Genomic DNA, 16,375 nt, shown 5'->3' on the forward strand with positions numbered 1-16,375 from the left:
TGGCAGCAACAATCCTAATGACACTGTGGAGTTATTTTACAGCACTAAACCGATACAAAGAGTAGCTGTGTCATTTCCTCTGAGAGCAAAAGTAATAAACCGTGCAATAACAAAAAACAAACAAAAAAAAAAACAACTTTATAAACATTAAAACACTGACTGTAGAACAGCAGTACAAGGTAGTGTCACACAAAAAGCAAACGCAATTTCATCACATATATACAATATAGATATATACATATCACCCTCTGAATGAACAATAACAAAATACTCCATATTCTTTTCTTTTATCAATAATCCCCGCCTCCTCCCATATCACCCCTCCCATCCAGAAAAAAGGACCATTTAAAAGACACATATTTACAATAAAGCACATTAACACACCAACACTGAATAAAATAATAGGCCTCAAATACCAGTACTTGTTGGCAGTTTTCCCCCTTACTGTAACAAGCCACTTTGCAGGTGAACTGGTAGAGCGAAAATGCTGTTCTTCAATTTATTTAAAAACACTTGAGAGAGACACACACACACACAGGCTTTTGTTAAAAACAGGGTGTTGACATTGTTTCTTTCCTCTCTATTGCTTTGCTCACAGCCAACAAAAAAGTGTGAGAATGCAATGTTTGGGGTACACCTGCTACTCCCCATCTTGGTGCTGTGAGAAACCATAACCCCACCCACCCCCCCCCCCCCCCCCAAAAAAAAAGGAAGGCACCATTGTCTTTAATGTAGCTTTGTCAGGAGCCAACTTCAAAATATCATCCAACATAATACACACAAAATGCATATGTATATCTAAAGGAAACAGGAAGCACATTTGAACAGTATTGTTTAGGAACACTTGTTAAAGCAGTTATCCTAACTCACTTTAGGTTTGCTCATACAACATGTAGAAAGAATTACTAGCAGCCCATGCTTTAAAAACGTAGTCATAATACAGATGGATTAAATAAAATGGGTGAGGATTTATATTGGCTGGGAGGCAACAGGAATTCTAACTCATTAGTATTTTAACAAATAGGTACACATTTTTTTGGCATTACCAATTTTGAGTACAATTCTGATGACACCTAATAACACACAATTACTGTCAGTTACTGCACCCTGGTTAGGAGTTGCCAGTGATTGAGCTTCTGTTACGGCTACAATGGCTTTATTCATCAAAGCTTTTTACTGCAGTGTGCAATTCGTACCATTGTTGTGAAATGAAAACTGGCAATGTTATAAAAAAATGCAGTGATAAGGTTTATTAGAAAACCTTCTACTTATATAAAATTACTGGAGTGTTTACCTTTGGTGCAGACTGCACTCTATAGTAATAAGTAGCTAACTAATGGAAGTGACATTCAGCTGACCCATACTGTATCAAACCTACAGAAGACACACCTAACAGCCACTGAAGCAGGGCTTGGCCTTGGTTACTTTGCTTTTTAAGAAGTAGTTTTTCTATTCAAGGCCAGTAATACCCATAGTAAGGCATGGCAAATTGAGGGTTCCAATGAGTAAAGACTACACAGATGCCTTTGAAAAAAACTTTTCTGTGGAGGAAAGCTGGGTTTTGCCCAGCAACTGGAAAATGTCAAAGTTACATGTTTGTGATCCTGAAATACATCAATTTCACAACTTTGACAAATAGCCTTTGATTGTTGTGCATTTGTATTCCTTAAGGTTTAGAAACAGATAGGTCTGAAACATCCCACTGTCTGGATGAAAGGGGTTTAAATCACTGGTCATTGTGCAGTTCCTGGGTTTAATTACCCGTCATTGTGCAGTACCCCTCTATCCACTGAAAACAACGCCCTGGCAGCCTTGTGAAGATGCAACACAGTTTACACAACTGGAAAGGTTCAAATCGGGTCTACCCAGTAGAAATAAACTGGAGTGCAATATGGATGAATGAGTTGCATGGGATGGTGAACTGGGGAACACTGTTGATACTACCAAGGTTTAACAAAAGTTCACTCGCTAGCTTTTGTTTATTTCCAGTTTTGTAAATAAATTATACTTTAAACAATTCTGCATGGCATCTTTACTTCCAAGTATAGCAACTGAAATAAAGCAGCTGGCAAAGCAAGCTGGGAATAGCACTTTTGGACAGTTTTAAACAGCACTCGGAGAAATCCTTTGAGACTTAATATAGTCAGTGGCTACAGTGGTAGCCCTATGACGATCATAAAAAAGGGGGGTTACAACAGGGGCACCTGGACTTGACAACCACGTGGTTAGAGTTGAAGACCCAGATCCAGAGGCAGATCACAGGCAACCCCACTCGGCTCCAGCTCCTGAGTCCAGACATGACCCACTGCAATCCTAGGGGGGGAGGTTCTGGAAATATAACTTCTAAAAGTAGAGGCATCAAGACTCAAGGTTATTCGTTCAGCTGTGGGCATCACCCTAACACATCAAAGCTTTGGACTACAGAATGTTACCTTAAGTAAGGCAGTCCAAAACTATCGCTAATCTGGGTCTGTGAAATCAGACAATGATAATTAAACCCATCCTTCCCTTACACTTCTGCTAACTAACAGCACTTCCCATTTTTTTCAACTGTTTATTTTGCTGAAAAAAGAAAACTGCCAGCATGACACCCTTAGTATTCACAGTTAGCAATTTAAGGAATACAATACAATCACACAATAAAACAAAACCAAACTCCACTGTGTGTCAGCAACAATTATGAGAGCCAAACAGGACAGCTGGTTATAGCATCAATGTGCAAGCTTGTAAAACACATGTAGAAAATAAAGACACTGCTTTGGTAAGACTTGCATTGACACCACTTGCAGCACAAAATTAATCTCCTGTGTATCTGTGTGTGGTGAACACTGTGAAAAAGAGCAGGGGGTTATCAGAACTAGTCCACTGCCTCCCCCTAAATCCTGCTTTCTAATTACAGTGCACACCTAGGAGAGGTGAAACTGAAACGGGCAGAGAAATAATCCCCCTGCAGGCACATCAGCACTGGAGAATTTTTCTTAGAGCCAAGGGAAACGCTGCATCGTTAGCTTGGCTTGCATTGCCTCAGTAGCATTGCTTGTAAGAGCTCTCTTCCCAAGGTCTGAGGCCTTGCTTGAAGTTCCTGTCCTTTTCAAAAGAGGACCAGGCCTTTCACAATGTTAGTCAGTGCTAAATGCTTGTATAAGCTTCTCCCAAAAGTGCTCGACTTTGAATCCTTGTATTCCCTAAACAGTTTGTCAAAATGTCCCCGTTTTGTGCTCGATTACATTAAAGATGATACTTATGATTAATTTACATTTAACCTTCAGCAGCTACCCCATTTCTCTCTGCACAACACAATGCAAAACATGCCCCGTTTCTCTCTGCAAAACCTGCTGTTTCTCTCTGCACAACACAATGCATAACCTGCCCCGTTTCTCTCTACACAACACAATGCATACCCTGCCCCCATTTCCCCCACACACTTAATTACCAAATGATTTCTTAATATATTGTTGATCAAGACAGCAAACCTCTTTACCAGTGGAGGTCTTGTTGCACCCAATTTCAAACTAAGGCACAGGGTGTTCCCTCATGGTCACACAGTGAATCGGGGGCTAAGCTGAGATTCAAAACAAGGATCCCCTGTGGTAAGGCGACTCTCACCTCTCCTATGGGGAGTTTTTCAAACCTACTGGTAGTCTAAACTAATGCATTTTAACCCAACATGTTTTTACCACATCTCTATTTTTATCATTTAAATACATCACAGTGTCAGGGGTCCAAAGCAACCTGCAACTATCCACTCCACAGGGAAATACCCCATCTTGTTCATTTGGAAATATTTCATGCAGAAATTAACACTAGATGGCACACTATCCTGCAAACGCAATACTATTCAACAATAGCACAGAGGCATGGCCTTTCATACTAACCACAATGACCATAAAAGCATGCAACGAATACAGGTTTAGGATACTAATTTGTCTGCACTGGTTGTTGGTATGTTGGTTTATCTCTGAAATATGACACCTGGCAACCAAGATTTTCAATTTGTCAACAGTGCAACATTTCCATCTGGAGCCATTTCCAACTGGGGCATAAAACAGGCAGGTCATTTACTAAAAAATCCCCCCCATGCAATAACAAATGCAAGATAATCACTAGTTGGTTGGTTACCAGGCTCTTAAATTAAAAGGTCACTCCTAGAAACGTAAAAACAGAGCAAACAAACCGAAAATCCCCACCCACTAATTTACCTGCCATGGATGTTCAGGCAGGCTACTCTTGACCCATGAGCGTGTTGGAAGGAAAGAAAGCAGAGGCTTGCTTTAACTGGAGTGCTATCCTAGAAAAACAACACACACACACACACACACACACACAAAACACTTAAGGACACACTCAAAACAACATAAGATGTGCAAGTAAAAAAATAAAAATAAAATAAAAAAACTGATCTCATAAAAATGTTTTATTTATTTGTGAATAGCTTAGAATTTTGCAATTGATTTTGAAATTAGGAGCAATTTTGCCAAACTACTTCTGGCTCATCATGCCCGGCACAGTGGACGACCCTCAGCTGGAAATGTGTGGAGACACAAGAGCTAAACCCCTTTGCCTGGCTTTGAGTCAGGAGTTTCAATACCAACAACTCACCACATGACAAACACACATTGTCTTTTTCCTTTTCTCCAGGAGGCACACTTAATGGCCCATGTCAGTAGCTTTTAGAACTGACACTGAACTGTGGTTGTACCAAAAGCCTTCACATAGTGCAGTCTGCACTAGGGGACAGGGGTGCCTCCTGTGTCTCCAGATTTCAAAATCTAATGTCCATGATGAGAATTCAGAAGTGAATTGTCTTTAACAGCATTTGCACACTATGGGTTATTGTATTCGAGCAGGGATTTATTTCTACAAGCAAATGTTTATACTCAATCCTACAGTGAGATTTGCTGTGAAAAAAACAGACATAAAATCACCATACTGTAAGGGAAGAAGCATTAAACAGTCCCTTTGTTTGAGCTATTAGTGCTATATAAGCAGTCCTTGGTTTTGAAAATGAAAAACCAAAGACCAGTTATTTAAACCCCATTAAAAGTATTACTTCAATGTAGCTTTCAATCCATGAAATGAAAACATACAAACTGATGGCGCTTTGCCTAATTTCAACCTGCTTTGTTATGCTGAGATCTCACAACGGCATGAGAATCAATTAGCAGACCCAGCCTGACTGCTCAAAAGGGGACGGAGTTGTTACGCATATGGAGAAAACCATGTCCAAGTGGAAGCTGAGGCCTGTCGGGCAACACGAGAAGGTTATAATCTGAAAAGCTGTCCCGTCTCACAACAGTAAGAAGTTACAGGAGTTCTGTGAGGAGGAGGGGTGTACTTGACAAAACATCTACTCTTGCCCCCTTGACAAGTACAAAGCGATAATTTAAACTTGTCCTACTATATATTTTGATTGTCTTCAAAGTAACTTTTATTTATTTATTTATTTATTTATTTATTTTTATTTATTTTTTAAAGATCAGGACTCCGAAGTCTCTTGTCAAAATGACGCATGTACTTCTGAAGATTCCCGTCCAGATTGTCTCCCTCCACAGCAAGTGGACAGCACGGCCCGGCAAACTCCCGCTCCCCTCCCTTCAGTCCAGGGGAGGCCTAGACGATGGAATCCCAGTCAAAATCGTCCTGGATATCATCCGCAGGCAGCCGGCGCATCTGGAAGTTTGCAGGAGATAGCATGTGCTGCTGGTTCATTGCCGCATGATGTCCTGGCAGGAAGAAGACATCAAGAACTGCAGTTAAAAATCATCACAATACGCTGTTGTCACTCAAATGCAAATTCGGTCTTTTGATTTGTATAATGCATATTGCTTAAACAAAAGTTGTTGTATTAAAATTCACTAACAAATCGTTATACGGAGCAACTCGATATGGCGCCGCAGCCGTGCATTGGAGCAGGGCAGGCATATTATGCCAAAGCACTGGGGGTTACCTATAGCGGCCACATTGCTTCAGTAAAAAATGTACTGAATACCTTGTTTACAAGACATTGTAAGAGACGTGTTATGGTAGAAGTATGACGCATAAAAATAGACACTAACACAAAATAGACGCTAGCACTAATAAAACTGAGCATCGTCCGACCACTGTGCACCCGCTCTTCGTTAGCCATCTCAACAGCAAAGTGGGCTACATTGCAAGAAATGTCTCGAAAACCCTCTGCTTTTTGGGATATTTTTATTAATGACCCACCACACAGAAAAAAGTTGAATGCAAACTGTACAAGTGGCTCTAATCTCTGGGATCAGCGCAAGTTCCTGTTATTATTATTTTTATTTGTAGTAGTATTATAGTCTTAAAATGTGACTGTGACTGATAACCTGCTTGGAACGGTGACTGTTAAATAAAGCTTTGTTTTGCCTGAGTCTGCTGCAGTTCTTTTTATTGGCTTTTAATTAAGGTACTCCAGTGCAATGTAAGGTTACTGTATATGTCACAAGCAGCATGAATTACGTGTACATAAGCAACGTGGATTTTTATTTGTATTGAATTATAAAAACCTGACTACTGCTCTATATAGCGCAATTTTAAACTACATGTGAACGTCTTATTCCATTTATATGAATTACCTGTAAGATAATAGGATCGTCAATCAATATAAACTGGTAGCTATGGTGATGTCACCAATACAGTATGCAAATTAGTACTTTCTAACGCTCGAGCCTTTGAAGGTCAAAATGTACCCTTCGTTACAGCCTTAACGTCGCTTACTATGTCGAGAAAGTTAGAACACTTATGAAGACAATGAGCCAAAACATTTGTCTCCTTGGCGTAGTTTCTAACAATGGATTATTAAGTGATTATTAAGTCCTGGGTGAACTGTGAAATCAGAAAATGATTTTAAATAAACATGTTTAACAGATTAAGACCTTACATGTTACGAGTCTGACTGTCCAAAGCTATAAAAAGGCCCACTTTCTATCATTAACTGGTCACTTCAAACTGATTAGTCATCCCCCATGTTTGCAATTAACCAAGACAAACCCACTCCTACAGAGACACTCTCTTATACATAATTACACTTTGTTATACAATCCCTGCAGCAAATACCAAGCCTGTCTGCCAGAAAGTACTGCTCTTAAATGCTTCATGCTCATCACACCATTCTTTCAGGCAGTACGTGCAGGTGGGTTGGTGCACACAATACACGGCCATGCAAGGTGAGGTGAAAGGCATCAGGATGGGGTGTACCTGTCATCGTCGGTCCTGCACTGTTAAGAGGGGGGATGTGGGGATAACCTGGGGGCCCCATCATTGAAGTTGGAAGGCTTTGTCTGGAGTCAATGTATATATTTCCTGCATGAGAGAGGGGGTTCAGTAAAGATCTCAGAAAAGGGGTTTTGTCGCATGTTCTAATACAAAATGGAACAATTATGTCGGCTGGCTAGAAATGCTCTCATTTGGTTCTAAATAAGATTCCAGTCCTATGTTTCACAGGAAGATAGAAAAGCAGAGCCTCTCACAGGATGCTTAAATATGAAACACCCTGTACTGCTGCTGCCCAAGCATTCTACCCCTTCAGTAAAGCTTACCTGATTACCATCACTCATACTTTTCTGCATTTCAAAAGACACAAATGATAGTAAATGTGTTTTATGATTGCTATTATTTTTTACTTTGTTTCGCTCCTTGCAGATATTTTAATGCTGTACTTCCAACGTGTCCCTTTATTCAACTATAGGTCACATGATGTACAGCAGAGATGTTAAAATCACATCATAGAAAAAGAAGCCACTGCTTACACTACTGTGCAACAGAGCCAAGTTCTCAGTAACTAGTCGCAGCTTTTCCAATGGCTCTCAATGCTTCTGCATTCTTCATGTGACTTCCTTAAGTGGAATGCAGGGGTGCATCTGAAGTGCAGCAATGAAAGAACTGCAAAGAGCAATATGTAAATTTGGTTACCATAATGTGTGCCTCTTTTACAATGCAAAATGTAAGAGATTTCCAGTTTACTAGAAGACACTGTTTTTCACATTGACTGAGCTGGGCGAGATTAGGCTACAAAAGCCATGAACATCACACAAACCAAGCATACCAATGCTCACTCCTTGTCGCAGTTTTATTGAAGGGCTATGATTAATTCCTTGGTAGTTTATTGTACCGCAAACACCAATATATGGACCATGGGATATAGAAACCTGGAGTGATGCTTGCATGGTTCTCACCTGGAGCAATGTGCTGGCTAGGCTTGTTTGAGTGCATGGTGTGACACACAGGTGGTTGGACGACTCCCTGTGGCGGGATGACTCCAGTCCGAGTGAAAAACTGGTTGATAGACGAGCAGAGGTCTGCAATCTGGGAAGGGTCCAGGGACCAGTTATTGAGGTCTGCCTGCCTCATACTCTCCTTTAATCCTGGGGAGAACAAACACAGAAGTGTTAGTTTCTAATGCTGTTGCTTATCCATACCACTGACTCCAACAAGCAGTTGTCACTCTTGCCACAACAGGAATACATTTGCAGTACAAGTATACAACTTTAGATTTATCTGAAGGCAATGCACATTCATGAACTTTTTTCCCCCACTGAAAACCTGAATCAGTTGATCAGCTACTGTTCTGAGACAAAAAATATGTGCTCTTTTATATAAAGACACAGTGAATCCCTTTAGATCTATGGCCTCTTGTTTAACTACTTTAAGAAACACTTAAGATGCAAACCATATTAGGGATGAACTAACAGTATTATTAAAATACAAATGGCATATACTGCACTGTACAAAGTAATCTGCACAATCAGTTGCACATCATATTTTAGTCTTTTCCCATTTGGTTATATAAGCTTTCTGTACTTTCACAACAGCAAGCCTTGATACTATTCATTAAAAAAAAAAAATCATACCAAGGTTTACTAGTTTTTACTCTAAAATGCCTCTACAATACCACCACGAATAAATCTAATGTCAAAAAGACTGTAACTATACTATATTAAAAAACGATTCAGTACCATCAGCCAATCAGCTTCCAGCTCTAGCAGGCTTCTATCAGACTGCAGATGCCCGATGCTACGTCACACCATCAACTGCGAATCAAATTTAAAATCAATCCGCGCAACAACCGGCTTTTCATTTTGACTGGCCGTAATGAAAGCTTGGTTCACATCGACAGCACATACTAAAAGATACACTTGGTTCCAAAGTTACTGGAGGCACCCAGATTTCCGGCTCTTGTGGTAGTTGCCCTGCGATGCTAAGCAGTGCCAGTCAACAGCGTGGACGCAGAACGACCCTTCTCATCTTTGTGGCATCAAAATTGCAACAGTGTGTAAATGGGAATTTTCCAAAAAGGATCGGCAGGTTATTTTTGTTAAGTCTAAAGCTAAACACTCACCCGTTATGTTGTTTGAAAAAGTGTTGCACAAAAATAAATTATTCCAAGATACTTTTGCAAGGAAAAGAAAACTGCACTTCAATAAATGTTGTTTGTTGAGTGGAAATATTACACTGTTGAAACATTGTGTTAAATAAATGCATATTTAAGTTAACATTCAGTTGTTATTACACATTTCTTTGCTGCCGTGACCATGCTGTGAAATGTTCTACTTTTTAAAGTGACTGTGCCGTGAATTATGCAAAATGTTTTAAGAGCCTTTGTAGAGCCTTCATCAACAAGCACTATCACTTAACTCAATAAACTAGACAAGACTCCTTATCCTGCAGCTGAGATCCAGGGAGAAAAGGCCAGCACTCTACCTTGAAACGGTGAAAGGTCCACGTCAGCCCAGTTATAACTGCTAGCAATGCGGCAGCTCTCTTTCAGTGCATCGAGATTGGGGTACCAGTCTGATGGGAGACCTGTAGCAACATATGAAGGCAGTTATATAACTGTGTTCCAAATCTGCTTCCTACGAGGGACTGGGATATGAGAATTGGGCCAAGCATTTCCTTTTTATAAGATTTACAGTACTAAGACATTTTATTTGGGACACCATTGTAGCTCAACAACAGATTATTTTTCTGAACAGAAGGGGTCAAAATTTCCCTCTAGTATGATTAACCTGAACCTAATATCGTTCTGGAAAGGGAAAAGTTATCGATGCTTCACATATATAAACATTGCTACGGGTTAACTATCCATATGAAAGGGCTGTGAACAAACACCCCTGTACCCAGTCGGTTTTATTTTTAATTTACCTTAAGATGTGTTAAAAAAATAAGGTAAAATCAGGCTTATCACAGCAAGTATGCATATACTGGTGTCCTTTAACTCCATCAGTCCCAAGGGTGATTAGAATAGACCTCCTGGTTAGTAAATGTGACAGTTCCTCACCAGTGTTGCAGGGCATCTGTTGCTGTGCCGGATGGGCCTGGTGCGAGAGGGGCTGGTGGTTCGGGTGGTGCTGCTGTGCATGTGGGTGCTGTGAGGGGTGCTGCCCATGCTGCTGAGGGTGCTGTCCGTGTTGCTGAGGATGCTGTCCATGCTGCTGAGCATGCTGGGAAGGGTGTTGCCCATGCTGTTGGGAAGTATGCTGGGAAAGGTGCTGCCCATGTTGCTGAGGGTGCTGGGACGGATGCTGTCCGTGCTGTTGAGGATGCTGGGAAGGATGCTGCCCATGTTGCTGGGGGTGCTGCCCATGCTGCTGAGGGTGCTGGGAAAGGTGCTGGCTGTGCTGCTGGGGATGTGGGGAAGTGTGCACAGGATGGGTGTTCTGCGGGTGCTGCTGTTGCGTGTGGATTTGTTGGGGGTGGGACAGGGGGACTTGTCCCCCACTGTTTGTCAGACTGTTCTGGCTGCTGTGTGGGTGAGTGCTCACTGTGCTGCTAGGGGATTGTTGGTAGGAACAGGACGTGTGGGTCTGCTGCTGCGCTGACTCCGACGGCATAGTCATCAAACCTGTAACAGTAACAACACAAGGCAGCACCTTTTAGAACCCTGAGCTTTGTAATCCGAAGTAAACACCCACCACAGACATATGTTAGGGTTGCAAATAATACTTCAACAAAGTCATAGTAAAACTAGAATAGTTTAGTTACTTGTGGCCATTTCACAAATACTTAGAACAGTGAACCAGCATGTCTCTGAGAGTCAACTAATTTCATTGAATGGCTTTTAGAAATTACTTTTGGAGAACTCAAAGTCAAGAGTGAACATGAATTTCAGAGATAAAATGTAGATCTCTTATCGGAGAAAAAGCCTATTGTGCAATCCAAAATTTTCAAAAAGCAATTAGTGAACTACTCCATGAAAAATAACCTTAGCTCTTAACAATAATGGTAAATTAGCTTACTGTAGTCACCAAAGAATCCACTTGTAATTTTAATTGCACATGCACTGTCTAGCAAGAGTTCACTTCAGCAAAGTAAAAAATAAATAAAACTAAAACCACACACACAAAAGTAACTGGCCACACTAAATGCAGGATCGCTGGGAAAGGGCATTTGTTGCACCCGCTTACTTATGAATTATCTGAATAGATAATTGAACCATCTTCAAATACATTAAAAAATATTTTAATGAGAAACCTGTCCCACAAGAGTTGCATAATAAATGTACAACATGACTGAATGCAACTGGTTCATTAATTTAATCCCAAATAGGTTTCTGCAGTGGTGACTTCATAGACTGTCACCGCAATTAATGCCCACATCTGAATCATGTGGCATCAGGCAATAGGCAAAAGCACGGCGGCCCAACACACCATATGAGCAGTGTATATAGTTATTTATACAGAGAGACTGCATTTCACATGCAAACCATATTTTCTTAAAATGACAGCTTTTTCTGCTCACTCACCCTGCTGGCTAAAAGACTGCTCAAAGACTGATTTATAAAGGCTGCGAAAGGAGGCACTGAGATCTTCAAAGTTATACTCGGAGAAGAGGAGTTGTTTGTCCCGCTCTGGCATGCTGTACTGAGCCTGCGACGGTGGCTGCTGCTGCTGTAGAGTCATGGACTGGGACACAGGCTCAGGGTGGCTGCTTACCTGGCAGGAGAGAGAGACCATTACAGACAAGGGTTCAAATCACGCTATTGACTGGTGTTACCAACAGGATAGCAATCCAACTCAATCTCAGTACTCAATTATAAGTTTGCAGACCATGTATTTGGTCAATTTTTTTTAACATTTCTATCAAAACTGCACTTTATTTTATCAACAATATAACTGATTTTATACAATATATTTGATTGGTTTGTTGTAGCAATCTATAGTGTATGCTCATTGATGAATTGAATGATATACAACCTTATACTCTTACTGTATATGCCAAAACAACTGGTCTTGAACCCTACACCTCATTTTTAATATCTCCACAGTGTGCGGTTTCTATCATACCAGGACCACGTGAGGTAAATGGCATGCATGCACATTAGGTCAGAGGTCAAGGTGAAGGCCACTGGCACATTCCATTCACCTGAGAAGTGTTCGTTTATAATTAAAAAAAAAAAAAAAAAAAGACAAGCTGACGTTTTCTACAGTCCGGCTGCTTACCGGTGTGTAACTGTGCACACTGCCAACGCTGTTCAAGTTCACAGATGCCAGGCTCTGGTCTGAGAGGCTGTTGTTAAGGCTGCTCCGGGGACTGTCACTCCCATCCTGATCTGTGTTATACAACGCTACCTGCAACAACAAGGAATACAAAATACTTCCTAAACATTCCCTTTGCAGCATGCTGAGCCACTCGTATTTGTTTAATAAGTTACAGGAGGTTGGGACAGTCCGCAAACCACATCAATTCTGCTACAACAACAATAATACTGACCACTCTGATATACCACATACGAAAACATACTGGTGTTGAACAAGGCAAAATGAGTCTTTCAACTACAGTAATTTTCTAGTACTGTAAACAAATGATATTATACAGTAGCAAAAATAAGCCTGGTCTTTTTTTTTTTTTTTTAACTAATAATACTGCATCTTCAGGTTTGCAAATGTGTACAGATTGTGCTATCTGCTGCCACAGAAATACACTTTGCAGACTGTTCACTGGAAGCAGTTTAAAACATCATCAGAGCACACTGCCAAAACATCTGCTGGTATTTTATTCAAAACTATTTTTTGAAGATGCAATTTGTGAAGTTGCATGACTTACTCTTTTTTTTTTAATAATACTTGAAAAAACTATTAAAGTATTCAATACATTAACCTAATGATTTGACTTGCATGACTGGGTAAATGTATAATGAACATAGACACACTGGAATTGTATTATCTGAAGCCTTTGCACAAAGGTATATTGGGATTTCCTTTCCCACATGATTTACCTTAAACATTTGACCACAATCCATTTTTACTAACAAAAGATTAACAAGCCACAAAAAGCAACAGGTGACAAACATGCCCACCAAACAGCGCTGGCTTCGTACACCCTCAGATAAATGAAAATATAAGAACACAGACAAGCAGTATTCAGGAAAAGCAGAATGCAATATCAAACAAAGGCAAACCCAGTGGATTCCCCCCGTCCTTAAACTTTGGCTATAAATTACAGTTTAGCAAACAACCTGTGTTGGCAGGGAGGTCACTGATGTGGAATACCCTTTCGGGATTGGGAACCCCTCCATTCCCACAGAGTGAGCACATTCCACAGCCAAATAGGGAGAGGAATGGGATTAGCAACCTGTCTCTTGGACAATGGGTGTCTTATTCTCATACACAAACTGACCCAATACTGTCAGCATATACCATTATCTCATTCAAAATATCTAAAAACTTGGAAACACGTGACAGCCTGCACATTTCACCGTCAGACGTCCAGGGAACAAAGGGCAGAACCCCACCCGGACAGAACAGCCAGTGAAAAGCTGGCACACAAGCTTCTCTTGCAGTGCAAACCGAAAGGAGTCTCCCTCTCTTATTGGACCCTTGCTAAAAACACACACAGAATTCCTGTGGTTTGGTTTGCTGTTTCCTAAGAGACGTGGTGCACACAAACATGTGGAGGGGGGTTTGTTTACAGCAGACTAACACAGAAACAGTCTCTTAAGGCACTGATGCCAAACCTCTTCTTTTCCCCCAGAAGGGCTTTGACTCAGTTCTGAAGTTCCAATAATACAAAGAATGAAAGGATTTGATCTTTTTTTGTCTTACTTGTTGGTTTAACTCAATGGCAGACTGCACTGCAAAAAAAACTATTACTGCTAACCTAGAAATGTGAGTTGCTGTGACAAAAACAGTAGACACATACAGTACACCCTCGTTATAACGGCCTTCATTACAACAGACCTTCAGCTATAAGGAACCTGGCCCCTGGAACCCGAATAAAAATAAACATCATATAACACACACTGTCAACATCGTGGTCTGTACACACGGGATGCCACCTCCGCAGGGAAGTCGACTCTTTTGTCTTAACAGTCCATGCTGTGTAACTATGCCTCCGAAAATGAAAATCATTTTACGTTGTAAAAAAGCTGGAAACTATATTGATCATTTGAAAAAAGGAGTAACGCAGGCATATGTCTGTCGTGATATAGGTTGTCAAAAAGCACTTTTTGGGGCTTGTTAAGCAACCATGCAGCAAAGCAAAATTGATTAAAGAAAAAATAACGACAAAAAACTTGAGGATCTAATTAACTTTTCATGTCAGGTTGACTTGGAATAAAAGATGTTTGGGATTCTTTCATGTTGGATTAAGAATTGGTGCTCTTTGAAATGATTCATGTCAGATTGACTTTGAATAAAAGCACAGCTTCAGCTGGGGATTTTTGCTTTTTGTACTGCATTGTAATTCCTTACCGAACAGGATAAAGCAAAGGCAGAATACTGCATACATGACATGAACAAATACGTGCAATTCTACTTGTATTCACAACCCCATGTCATTAAATTACTCCAACAGTTTATCATTCATTTTGACTGTCCTTTCGCTATAACAAACCCCTCGATATAACGAACAAAAGGCTTGGACCCTAACAGGTTTGTTATAGCGAAGTTGTACTGTGTGTGTATACAGTGGCTTGCAAAAGTATTCAGACCCCTGACCAATTCTCTCATATTACTGAATTACAAATGGTACATTGAAATTTCGTTCTGTTTGATATTTTATTTTTAAACACTGAAACTCAGAATCAATTATTGTAAGGTGACATTGGTTTTATGTTGGGAAATATTTTTAAGAAAAATAAAAAACTGAAATATCTTGCTTGCATAAATGTTCAACCCCCACACATTAATATTTGGTAGAGTCACCTTTCGCAGCAATAACAGCTTTAAGTCTTTTGGACACAGCTTCCCAACATAAAACCAATGTCACCTTACAATAATTGATTTTGAGTTTAAGTGATTTAAAATAAAATATCGAACTGAACGAAATTTCAATGTACCATTTGTAATTCAGTAATATGATAGAATTGGTCAGGGGTTTGAATACTTTTGCAAGCCACTGTGTATGTGTGTGTATATATATATATATATATATATATATATATATATATATATATATATATATATATTTAGGACACAGGTTACATAGGTCAGGTATACATATGTGTTTTTTGCAGTGACTAATATGGTCAACTAGTAATCTGTCCTTAGTGTACAGTATGCTTAGTGCTACATGAAGTGTAAAATGCTAGAATTTGAAGAAAATCAATAAAATAGTATTTCATCCAAATATAAATGAAAAATAAAAATAACTAGGAATGTTTTATAACGTAATGGTAAAGTTATCTCTGATTGAATGGTTTGTAAACAATGAGTAAATGGATATGTTTTTGGTCAATAAAAACAAATCTGGCGGTGAAATGGTTAATTTTTACTAGACACTGAAATTTAGTTCTTTTGGAAGACACCCAGGTGAGGGTCAGTGATGACTGGGCCAACTTATCTTTATAACCGAAACTGTCTGTGTTTGTGCTGATTGCTGCTCTCACACAGTCTAATAAATATTACAACTTTACAAAAACAAGCAGCTTTCTCTTCAAACGAAGTTGGCATCCTAAATGGTTTATGAGATAGAAGCAGTTGATTTTGTGTTCTCATAGCATTTTATGCTTCACCACAATTTTCACATTGTTCAAATAACCTCTCGCCCCTGCCTTAGCTCACTTGGATCCAGGGGCTCTAGACGTAATAAGCCATTAAACCTGTCTCACTTTGCTGTGTACAGCTCAGTAATCCCAACAATTGCACTGCCCCCACTGCATGAACAATAACACCAATAACCAAAGCAATAACAAAGAAGAATAACTGAGTTACTTTGTTAGTCACAGTGTTCATTGCCAGAGTCGGAGAGGCACTTCCAGAGATGATGCAGTCCATTCCCAAAGACTCAGAGTCCAGGCTGTATGGAGTTGAGGCCTTGGATAAAGACAGAGAAGGACATCAGTTGCAGTCATTAAAGAATAAGCCAGGCTCTCTGGTTCTCACACGACCCCTTATAGTTCTTCGTGATCGTCGCACCTACTGCATTTTTT

General features: G+C 40.0%; 1 protein-coding gene across 1 annotated transcript in view; it reads right to left on the reverse strand.

The window, feature by feature from the left end:
- Positions 1-689: 689 nt before the first annotated feature.
- Positions 690-16,375, reverse strand: part of LOC121328395 (forkhead box protein J3-like) — a 76,966-nt gene continuing 61,280 nt past the window's right edge. Inside the window, exons 5-12 of the mRNA XM_041273029.1 lie at positions 16,158-16,259; positions 12,447-12,575; positions 11,750-11,939; positions 10,286-10,849; positions 9,709-9,810; positions 8,184-8,372; positions 7,207-7,311; positions 690-5,723 (exon numbers count right to left, since the gene is read on the reverse strand). Coding sequence (XP_041128963.1) covers positions 5,611-5,723; positions 7,207-7,311; positions 8,184-8,372; positions 9,709-9,810; positions 10,286-10,849; positions 11,750-11,939; positions 12,447-12,575; positions 16,158-16,259 — 1,494 coding nt within the window. The 3' untranslated portion in view covers positions 690-5,610. The remainder of the gene's footprint in view (positions 5,724-7,206; positions 7,312-8,183; positions 8,373-9,708; positions 9,811-10,285; positions 10,850-11,749; positions 11,940-12,446; positions 12,576-16,157; positions 16,260-16,375) is intronic.

This window comes from Polyodon spathula, chromosome 16 (assembly GCF_017654505.1).
Source record: "Polyodon spathula isolate WHYD16114869_AA chromosome 16, ASM1765450v1, whole genome shotgun sequence".
In the NCBI taxonomy this organism is placed as follows: domain Eukaryota; kingdom Metazoa; phylum Chordata; class Actinopteri; order Acipenseriformes; family Polyodontidae; genus Polyodon; species Polyodon spathula.